The sequence below is a fragment of the Haliotis rubra genome, unplaced genomic scaffold (genome assembly GCF_003918875.1).
Source record: "Haliotis rubra isolate DU_JTF1 unplaced genomic scaffold, ASM391887v1 Scf242, whole genome shotgun sequence".
NCBI classification, from domain to species: domain Eukaryota; kingdom Metazoa; phylum Mollusca; class Gastropoda; order Lepetellida; family Haliotidae; genus Haliotis; species Haliotis rubra.
This window is the reverse complement of record NW_025766470.1, coordinates 911,960-924,250: the sequence shown is the minus strand read 5'-3', so window position 1 is coordinate 924,250 and position 12,291 is coordinate 911,960. Positions and strand designations below refer to the sequence as shown.

The window sequence follows — 12,291 nt, the reverse complement described above, 5'->3', positions numbered from 1 at the left end:
AATATATCGTACAGGAGGCACCACTAAGCAGTAGAATATATCGTACAGGAGGCACCACTACGCAGTAGAATATATCGTACAGGAGGCACCACTAAGCAGTAGAATATATCGTACAGGAGGCACCACTAAGCAGTAGAATATATCGTACAGGAGGGCACCACTAAGCAGTAGAATATATCGTACAGGAGGCACCCACTAAGCAGTACAAGAATATATCGTACAGGAGCACCACTACGCATGAATATATCGTACAGGAGGCACCACTAAGCAGTAGAATATATCGTACAGGAGGCACCACTAAGCAGCAGAATATATCGTACAGGAGGCACCACTAAGCAGTAGAATATATCGTACAGGAGGCACCACTAAGCAGTAGAATATATCGTACAGGAGGCACCACTAAGCAGTAGAATATATCGTACAGGAGGCACCACTAAGCAGCAGAATATATCGTACAGGAGGCACCACTAACCAGGAGGCACCACTAGAACGTACAGGAGGCACCACTAAGCAGTAGAATATATCGTACAGGAGGCACCACTAAGCAGTAGAATATATCGTACAGGATATAGGAGGCACCACTAAGCAGTAGAATATATCGTACAGGAGGCACCACTAAGCAGTAGAATATATCGTACAGGAGGTAGAATATATCGTACAGGAGGCACCACTAAGCAGGCAGTACAGGAGGCACCTAAGCAGAATATATGTAAGCATCGTACAGGAGGCACCACTAAGCAGCAGAATATATATCGTACAGGAGGCACCACTAAGCAGTAGAATATATCGTACAGGAGGCACCACTAAGCAGTAGAATATATCGTACAGGAGGCACCACTAAGCAGTATCGTGCAGAATATATCGTACAGGAGGCACCACTAAGCAGCAGAAATATATCGTACAGGAGGCACCACTAAGCAGTAGAATGTATCGTACAGGAGGCACCACTAAGCAGTAGAATATATCGTACAGGAGGCACCACTAAGCAGTAGAATATATCGTACAGGAGGCACCACTAAGCAGTAGAATATATCGTACAGGAGGCACCACTAAGCAGTAGAATATATCGTACAGGAGGCACCACTAAGCAGTAGAGATATATATCGTACAGGAGGCACCACTAAGCAGTAGAATATATCGTACAGGAGGCACCACTAAGCAGTAGAATATATCGTACAGGAGGCACCACTAAGCAGTAGAATATATCGTACAGGAGGCACCACTACGCAGTAGAATATATCGTACAGGAGGCACCACTAAGCAGTAGAATATATCGTACAGGAGGCACCACTAAGCAGTAGAATATATCGTACAGGAGGCACCACTACGCAGTAGAATATATCGTACAGGAGGCACCACTATCGTATAGAATATATCGTACAGGAGGCACCACTAAGCAGTAGATATATATCGTACAGGAGGCACCACTAAGCAGTAGAATATATCGTACAGGAGGCACCACTACGCAGTAGAATATATCGTACAGGAGGCACCCACAGCAGTAGAATATAATATATCGTACAGGAGGCACGCTAAGTAGAATATATCGTACAGGAGGCACCACTAAGCAGTAGAATATATCGTACAGGAGGCACCACTAAGCAGTAGAATATATCGTACAGGAGGCACCACTACGCAGTAGAATATATCGTACAGGAGGCACCACTAGTAGAATATATCGTACAGGAGGCACCACTAAGCAGTAGAATATATCGTACAGGAGGCACCACTACGCAGTAGAATATATCGTACAGGAGGCACCACTACGCAGTAGAATATATCGTACAGGAGGCACCACTAGCAGTAGAATATATATCGTACAGGAGGCACCACTAAGCAGTAGAATATATCGTACAGGAGGCACCACTACGCAGTAGAATATATCGTACAGGAGGCACCACTAAGCAGTAGAATATATCGTACAGGAGGCACCACTAAGCAGTAGAATATATCGTACAGGAGGCACCACTAAGCAGTAGAATATATCGTACAGGAGGCACCACTACAGCACCACTAGAATATATCGTACAGGAGGCACCACTAAGCAGTAGAATATCGTCGTACAGTAGAATATATCGTACAGGCACCACTAAGCAGCAGTAGAATATATCGTACAGGAGGCACCACTAAGCAGTAGAATACGCAGTAGAATATATCGTACCACTAAGCAGTAGAATATATTGTACAGGAGGCACCACTACGCAGTAGAATATATCGTACAGGAGGCAGCACTACGCAGTAGAATATATCGTACAGGAGGCAGCACTACGCAGTAGAATATATCGTACAGGAGGCACCACTAAGCAGTAGAATATATCGTGAAGTAGACAACACTCAGGCATCACTCAACACCACGCAGTAGTGAGTGAGTTTACCTGATGATTCTTGTTACATACATACCTGTTCTCCTTTTCTATGCAGTATATTTGGGACACAATTTAATCAAGTCTATGATCATAAAAATATATTTCGTTCTGCAAGTTCTGATCGATTTGTTGCAATAATAGTTTGACATTTGGATATTCTGTACATAGATGCACAGCCCTTCCATCGGTGCTCGTCTCATTAAATGTTAGAAAACATAGCGACATATAAATTCCGACTGTTTAAATTTCAATTAGAACATAGATACTTTGCATCTCTGTATCAGTTCAATTAATTGCGAAAGGAAACTTTATTACTGATAGCGTTCACATAACCGTACCGTCGATACTCTTATGACTGACGGTCTTCACATGTCAATTTCATGTCCGTTTCATGTCACGTTGACATGAAGGAGTGTTATAACAGCTATATCGATCGGGCTGTAAACGCGTGTAGTTCACCTCACCGCACGTGCTCACGTGGAAATTGGCATTATGGAATTGTTGTGGATGATGAGATTTCATCAAAACCAATAATTCGGTGGAGCAAGTTCTTGAATCACAATCGTTCATTGATTATCTTTCTTTTCTTAGAGCTGTTCTTGGTGCGACCTAAAAATGACGTAACTGCAGCATATAATTGCTCATAGTAAAAACTGTATTATTGGTGGATTTGATAACTGTCGATGAATTTTAAATGTATTATGTTTTTGTTGGAATATGAATTCAGAAACTGAGGTAAGACAGGATGATTGCAGATTTATTTTCTGGCAGGAGAATTGATAGCAGACACGACATCACCATTAACATATTGAACAACAAAGCCATCAATATTATTAACACCACCGCCATTATCATCATCACAGTCATCAACACCATCCTCAACTTCATCAACAGCATCAACCACGCTATTATCAACAACACTATCATCATCATTACCAGGGGCGGTGGGGGTAGCCTAGTGGTTAAAGCGTTCGCTCGTCACGCCGAAGGCCCGGGTTCGATTCCCCACATGGGTACAATTTGTGAAGCCCATTTCCCCCGTCGTGATGTTGCTGGAATATTGCTAAAAACGGCGTAAAACAATACTCAGTCAGTCAGTCATCATTACCACCACTATCACCATTACTAACAATACTATCGTCATGAAGAACACCTCAATCATCATCTTCATCATCATCATCATCATTATTATTATCATCGTCGTCAACAGAAACAACAATGTAATCGTCCCCACCACTAGCATCAACACCATAACCAGCCTCGACATCACCACCAACAACATCCTCAACACAACGCACACCAACTGCAATCTCCATGAGCTTAACCACCATCATCAAAACCATCCTCACATCCTCATCATCGACATCATAATCAACATCGTCAACATCATCTAATAAAATAACTACAATTACGTCTTTCAATATAATCATAAACAGCAATTTTGTCACAAACATCTTCACCACACCCCTATCATCATCATCATTATCATCATCATCAACGTCATCAACATCTTCATCAACATCAACGTCATCATCAACATCACCATGAACATCTACGCAATAATAGTCATCATTATTAACATCATCATCAACATTTTCAACAACATCATCAACAACTTCATAACAACCACAACAGTTGCCACCAACGGCAGTGTAACACAGACAGCTTGTTATCAACAGTGTACCTCGTCAATCAAAATGAATGACATTGTATGACATCTGGAAAGCGTCACACACTCAGCCAGTCCCGAAATAACCATGATGCCCATATCCCCGACCTTGGCGGGGAGACATTCCGCAGCATTCTGCGTTAATCACAAAAACCTCCAACCTATTACCGTACAACATCGCCTATTGTGAGACAACACCCTTACTTTGTCTGTCAGCGAAGAAGTCAATGTTACATATCTTATGGGAATAATCTCCACTCGTCACGCAATCTTCGTGAATAAAAATAACAAAATAGATTTTCTACAGTTCTTAAAGCATTCCCACTTGGCGGAGAAAATCTGTCCACTTTATCAGAGTACTACGACTGCACAAAACGCATGCATCGAGAACTCTCGAGGTTCGAAAAATTCGTTCTCAGACTCTGCTGAGGGGGAAGACAGATTTGGGAACTATTGTGTGGGGATTTTTTGCTATTCTGATAAACGCAGGTGACAGCTGCCTGTCAAGTTGGGATGATCTAGTTGGTCAGCGCGGGTCAGAACGGGTTATGCTACACGTGTGTGCGACATTGATTTGCCGAATAAGAGCCCTTCGACGCTAATGACATGGGACGAGTGATAAGGATTGTCGTCGGTGCTGTTAGTGCAGCGTAGTTGTCGCTGTAGTAGTTGCAGAGTTGGAGAGGCAGCCGTTCCTCTTGCTGAAATAGACACTCGGTCTAAATCCGAAATATAGCAATCTTAGTTCAACTTCTTAGCAACAGATAATTGTTCTATCCAAACTTTGTAATAACCGAAATTTGTTCTGTCCGAACTTTGTAATAACTCGGAATTGTTCTATCGAACTTAATAATAACTGGCAATTGTTCTATCGAACTTTGTAATAGCTGGCCATTGTTCTATCGAACTTTGTAATAACTGGCAATTGTTCTATCGAACTTTGTAATAACTGGCAATTGTTCTATCGAACTTTATAATAACTGGCAACTGTTCTACCGAACTTTGTAATAGCTGGCCATTGTTCTATCGAACTTTGTAATAACTCGGAATTGTTCTATCGAACTTAATAATAATTGTCAATTGTTCTATCGAACTTTGTAATAACTGGCCATTGTTCTATCGAACTTTATAATAACTGGCAATTGTTCTACCGAACTTTGTAATGATCGGATATTGTTGATCTGGTTAGGTGAAATGTGGTCTAACCTCACGTCAAACATTATTACACGTCTGTTGCAGCGAGTGAGTGAGTTTAGTTTCACGCCGCACTCAGCAATATTCCAGCTATATGGCGGTGGTCTGTAAATAATCGAGTCTGGACCAGACAACCCGGTGATCAACAACATGAGCATCGATCTTAGCAATTGGGAATCGATGACATGTGTCAACCAAGTCAGCGAGCCTGACCACCCGATCCCGTTAGACGCCTCTTACGACAAGCATGGGTTACTGGAGATCAATTCTAACCCGGATCTTCACGTGTTAGTACTGATAGAAACATTTGGAGCAGCAGAACATACCCTCGTGGCCACAGTTGCCGTTTTACGAGTGAAGTGGGTATTATGTCGCATATGTATATCGTACATCATGATGACATCTACATAGAACACCGGGTGTCGTCGTTATAATATTTTCTGGGTGAGTGAGTGAATATGGTTTTACGCCGCTTTTAACAATATTCCAGCAATCACACACGGAGGACACGAGAAATTGGCTTCACACATTGTACCCAAGTTGAGAATTGAACCCGGGTCTTCAGCCGGACGAGCGGACGCTTTAACCGCTAGGCTTACCCACCGACCTATTTCCACCTGAGGTTCGATTTTTTACTGTTTGATGTAGAACGATTCTTCTACTCCACCAACACACGACCAAGTTCTTGATAAAGTCATATCGCCATACATCGCAGGCGTTTTCCGCTGCTTTAATAAATTCTCCATTTTCCCAGTGTAAAATCCCCATTAGGCATGTCAAATGCAGTGTACCGTAGGAGTGATGCTGAGTTACATGGAAACGATATTGTCAAGGGATTTTATGACTTGTGTAGTTACGTGTGGCCTAATATTTCAACGTTCTCAGTGTCTCGTTTTAATCCCGTTATGAATCTATTGACGAGGCACGTAATCATACTGGGATTTACTGAGCGTATTACAGCTGAACGCGACTCAGTCCAGCTGGAGAGCTTAAGCTCCCGGTGCTGACTCAAAATGCCTCCCGTGACAGATGGACCCCTTCCCGGGTTGACAATTCTTCAACAGATGAAAGCAGAGAGCATGGGCATTTCCCGAGGTTGTAAATGGAAGATCGGCGTAGTTTAGATGTCAGTAACACCCGAGTCACACTGAACGTTGTTCTGGTACAAATAACATCTGATTACACGAATCAGTTATTGTTCCGTTAATGTTCCGATTCATATTTAACTTCTTGCGTTCGAAGTATTACGTTTCTTCTTGCGTTCGAGGTATTACGTTTCTTCTTGCGTTCGAGGTATTACGTTTCTTCTTGCGTTCGAGGTATTACGTTTCTTCTTGCGTTCGAGGTACATGTATTACGTTTCTTCTTGCGTTCGAAGTATTACGTTTCTTCTTGCGGTCGAGGTATTACGTTTCTTCTTGCGTTTGAGGTATTAAGTTTCTTCTTCTTCTTGCGTTCGAGGTATTACGTTTCTTCTTGCGTTCGAGGTATTAAGTTTCTTCTTTCGTTCGAGGTATTACGTTTCTTCTTGCGTTCGAGGTATTACGTTTCTTCTTGCGTTCGAGGTATTACGTATCTTCTTGCGTTCGAGGTATTACGTTTTTAGGTTAGACGGTGCAGTACCGTGCTCGTGGGTTTCTAAAAAGCTGTAAACGTCTACGAACTGAGTCACGTCGGGATCTCCATCCACAAGAAGCGACCCGTGAAGATAGGGTAGAATAGGTCTGCTAAACTCACTCACTCACTCCACAAGAAGCTGCCGTTATGTAACTAAAATACTATTCAAAACAGCGTTAAATGCCTTCATTTATGGAACTTCCATGCGAAGGGCGTGTCAAAACAATATATTGTCAGGAATAATGATGGCACGGCTGGCTGATTGATTGGTTGGCTGGTTGGTTGGTCGTAGTTTTATGCCGCTCTCAGCAATAAACAGCTGAATGGCGGAGGTCTGTACATTATCGAGTCTGGACCAGACAACCAGTGATCAACAGCATGAGCATCGATTTACGCAATTGGGATACGATGACATGTGACAACCAAGTCAGCGAAGCTGACCACCTGATCCTGTTAGTCGCCTCTTACGTCGAAGAATCAACTGATCATCTTTGATACATCAATATTTCAGCAGCAGCAGCAGCAGCAGCAGCAGCAGCATCACACCAGGGGCCAACAACATTATGCCATCATCATCATCATCATCATCATCATCATCATAACTCCAGGGGCCAACAACATTATGCCATCATCATCATCAGCAGCAGCAGCATCCTCATAACACCAGGGCCAACAACATTATGCCATCATCATCATCATAATCATCATCATCATAACACCAGGGGCCAACAACATTATGCCATCATCATCATCAGCAGCAGCATCATCATCATAACACCAGGGGCCAACAACATTATGCCATCATCATCATCATCATCATCATCATCATAACACCAGGGGCCAACAACATTATGCCATCATCATCATCATCATCATCATCATCATAACACCAGGGGCCAACAACATTATGCCATCATCATCATCATCATCATCATCATCATAACACCAGGGGCCAACAACATTATGCCATCATCATCATCATCAGCATCATCATCATAACACCAGGGGCCAACAACATTATGCCATCATCATCATCATAATCATCATCATCATCATAGGGGCCACACCATTATGGGGCCAACAACATTATGCCATCATCATCATCATAATCATCATCATCATAACACCAGGGCCAACAACATTATGCCATCATCATCATCATCATCATCAATAACACCAGGGGCCAACAACATTATGCATCATCATCATCATCATCATCATCATCATTATAACACCAGGGGCCAACAACATTATGCCATCATCATCATCATCATAATAATCATCATCATAACACCAGGGCCAACAACATTATGCCATCATCATTATCATCATCATCATCATCAACATGACACCAGGGGCCAACAACATTATGCCATCATCATCATCATCATCATCATCATCAACATGACACCAGGGGCCAACAACATTATGCCATCATCATCATCATCATCATCAACATGACACCAGGGGCTAACAACATTATGCAATCATCATCATCATCATCATCATCATCAACATGACACCAGGGGCTAACAACATTATGCAATCATCATCATCATCATCGCAGATTTTACAGTGATGATTACAGTTATCGTTGGGATTATTTCTACAATTATTCTCACTATTACTAAGGATGCAGTGCACGTAATAACTAAACCCAGATAGCATGAGCTGAAGTCAACATTGGATGTGTGTCAAGAGGGATGACGTCCAATGACGTCCGGACCCAGATAAGTGAAGGAACACAACATGCACGTATCCGTCTGTGTGTATAAAAATAGCTTGATTACATACTGATGGATAACGCACACGGAGCTAGCCACACGATATCCCACCAGCGAGAACTCCGATTCCAAACCGTCAATAACAGGCATCCCACTCATCACACCGAGATTCTGGGGACCACACGTCGGTAGAAAAACACGAGTCACTATCGTCTCTCCGTGCCATTTTCAAACATAAATAACACAGGTGGCCGAACTGAGAACCGAAACGTACAACGATTCACCTGGACTGAGATACCTTTAAAACAGTTCACCTGGAGTTCGTTAACAAGTTCATTCCATTACCTAACTCATCACTGCGGTTAAGATGCTACACTTACAAAGCTTTCTTTACTGTTAAGTAAACATGACGCTTGGGCGAGCTCCAATAATATCTGGCTTTGTTTAACCTTTCAATGTTGTGAGAATTATTGTCTATCAAACCAGGTGAACCAGAATACCTACGTGCACCTGTTCACCGCTCGAAGGCAAACTGTTTAGCATGTACCTCGTACTTCGAGTCCTGTTAGTATTTTTTATTCATGAAAGCAAATCGATGTCTTCCATTCTACAACATTCAGCAATCTGTATTTAGACCTTAAGTATTTAGTCTATATCTGTGATAGATGCGTATGTACATTTGGCGGTGAAATAGACTTGATCAAACTTAATTTATACTGATAAAGTTGTCTGTGATTCCAACAAACGCTTTGGTATACCAAATCTATCAAATAAACGCGCAAAAACATTATTCTTATGTAAATAAATGAAATCACAATTCTCATCACAAACAGAAGATCTATCGCTGCAGATACAGTAATCCATATGAAATGTACATATGGGAGTCACATGTGTCCTGGGGAAGACCACTCATGTTATTACATATATTTGATTGACGGCAATAAGACGCAATGTACACACACTCGACATTGATCACAAAAAGCACGGCACCCACCTGCTACATCAGCCAGTTGAAATGTACACGCTATGAACAACACGCTTAGCGAGATCCACTGCCTGCCCATAGTGGCAACTGTTGTCGATGTCGGCGAAGCGATCTGGTATCCCCCTTTCGTCACAGCGTTAGATCCCCGTGCCTTTATCAAACCCTCTCCAATTAGCTCAACATCGACTTCTGTCGGCCTCCGTTTTTCCAAGTGAGAGTGTATCACATTTCTAGCCCCGAGCCGCGTGCGATTGTTTTGACGTTGGTGCTAGCACTGCACGTGAATATATAGCTGCCCCGCAATGAAAAAGTCCCGTGTTCAGAGCTTTGATATGAAAGTCGATAATTCGATACAGCCGCTCTGTTTTGGTCAGTATCGATACGTGGGTTGTTCCGGTCAGTGTAAGTCCAGCCTTGATATGATGAGTCCCTGATTATATGTTCACAGTTGCTAGGTTGGTTGAGCGAATCGTCGTCAGCCCAGAGATAGCATACTGAAACGGTCGCGTGTGCACAGCAAACTTTTGTCAAATTTCCATAACTGCCGTCATATAAGTGAACTATATAAGCCGCTACAAAAACGTAATCCCGCAGTCACGGGCGATTTTATTACCGACTAATCCTGGCTCCAGCTCAAATCATATGCTTTTATCGGCCAGAGCGTGAGGCTTGTCATTTGTTGCTACGAAAACATCTCCGTATGAATATAACATCAGTTTTACCGAGTCGGTACAGTTTACATTTATCCCCCAAAACTTCCGAGAATCGTGATAATTAGCTTTTTCCAGATATTTTCGCAAGTCGAAGCAATCTTTTATTCCGTGAGAAAATCCATTCTAAAGTCAGTATTGACTAAACCCAGACACCATCAGCAAAAACACCCTATTACAGTTGAAGACCGAACCGACATGCCTATTCCGGCGTTTGGGAGAGAGTATCAAACAATTCTCTGGCATCAAATTGGCACATCACTGTGACGCGAAGGAAGTTCAAAATGTTTACAATGCCGGCAACTGTTCCATCACATGTCCGTTATGTGAAATATTCGATACGTTTTCCATATTCCCAAGTAAGATTAATTTTCCCAAGTCAATCATGCCGCGTCCCCATTGTTCTCATCCCGGCAAGACAACTCTCGTCAGGAGTAACGAGATCTCGGGCGCATCTGACCGTCATAACGAATGTCTGATATCCCAATCTTCTATGAATGATTAATGCAGTGAAGATCAAATCTTGAAAATCTGAATTTTACACGATGCCACTAAACTAAACTGGTGTTCGATCCGAGCAGTCATGGCAGTTGATCTTGCTCCATCGTCAGGAGTAATTAGGACGACGTCTTTGACAGATATGCCCCTTTCACGTTTCAATTCCTTGAGAAATTCAACAAAGCTTACCGAAGCATAAAATTCCGATTTCGATTATTCGTTCACTGAGCTCCTTTTACCGTTAGATCGCTTACAGAGATGTAATCCTTTCCGATACACCGATGCGAATCTTGAATGACTCCATGCCTGAAAAGAAAATTTAGTAACACGTGTCAAATCAATATCAGCATTCTACCTCCCGTGTAAGACGAAGCCTTCGCTGACATTTTCATATTTGAGCATTTTATCAGCGTGGCCAACATGAATCACGATGTTGCACATCACAGAAAAAATATACTCAGTATATAGTTGATGTACAGACATGATCGCTTGAAGATCGTGTCCTGCGGGAATTCATTCCAATATCAATATGTATTTTATGATACTGTTATGAGAACATTTCCTTAGATTAAGGTCATGTTTAACATAAACCTAGATATGTCCTCAAAGTACTCTCGTAAATTCTCATGCACGTGTTCTGTCTGGTCATGCATGCGCACTAAGATTTTGAGATATTCTTGTCTCAGATATTACCGTATCACCGGCTGATTAGCGTCACTATGTTGACTTACACGACTGAGCTGATAATCACCCCTTAATCCCTCCCTGGTTTCATCGATGGTGCTTAAAATCCGGACTTTAAACATATATTGGTATGAATCGTTCAGAGTGGCGAAAATCAACGCGTTGTGTCCATACGTGGCATTCTGTGCTGAATAAAATGAGATGTCCCCGAATTATTTTTTCTAACATTTGTGGAGCTGTTTTTGTTGTTCACACCCTAAATCTTTACATAGCCTCCACAAATACGTATTATTTAGGAGCAGGGGTAGCCTAGTGGTTAAAGCGTTCGCTCGTCAAAGCTGAAGTCCCGGGTTCGATCCCCACATGGGTACAATGTGTGAAGCCCATTTCTGGTGTCCCCCGCAGTGATTTTGCTGGAATATTGCTAAAAGCGGCGTAAAACTATACTCACTCACTCTCTCCTTTATTATTTAATATTCGTATTTATTTTGAATCATGATCAATGGAATAACGCAGTGGTCAAGACGGACTTGGTGAGTTCTTAGGTGTTATGTGTGTTCTAACTGGTTCTGAGCTTGAACGTGGATTACAACGCGTTGAAAAAATGCGTGTATCCTTTTCAATTGACTGAGGAATGCTTTCGCTCAGGGCTATCAATAATGTATTCGTCATTCGCTTGGAGAAATGAAGCCTTATTTCTTCGATTTTGTTTTAAGGTAACTTCTAAGGAAATGGGACAAGCGATGAAGTCAAATTAAAGTTCTTCACTCTTAATTTCACAGTCTTCGGAGAAGCCTACGGGGAAATCTATTTTCTTTGTAGTTTGACTGACTGATTAAATATT

At 42.1% G+C, this 12,291-nt stretch overlaps 1 protein-coding gene across 2 annotated transcripts in view; it reads right to left on the bottom strand.

Annotated features, from left to right (window-relative positions):
- LOC124278839 (protein lev-9-like) overlaps positions 1-10,738 on the bottom strand; it is a 73,815-nt gene extending 63,077 nt beyond the window's left edge. Inside the window, exon 1 of one of the 2 annotated variants that reach the window (XM_046714614.1) lies at positions 9,565-10,738. In XM_046714614.1, coding sequence (XP_046570570.1) covers positions 9,565-9,634 — 70 coding nt within the window. In that variant the 5' untranslated portion in view covers positions 9,635-10,738. The remainder of the gene's footprint in view (positions 1-9,564) is intronic. The other variant, XM_046714613.1, reaches the window with a different exon arrangement.
- Positions 10,739-12,291: the final 1,553 nt, after the last annotated feature.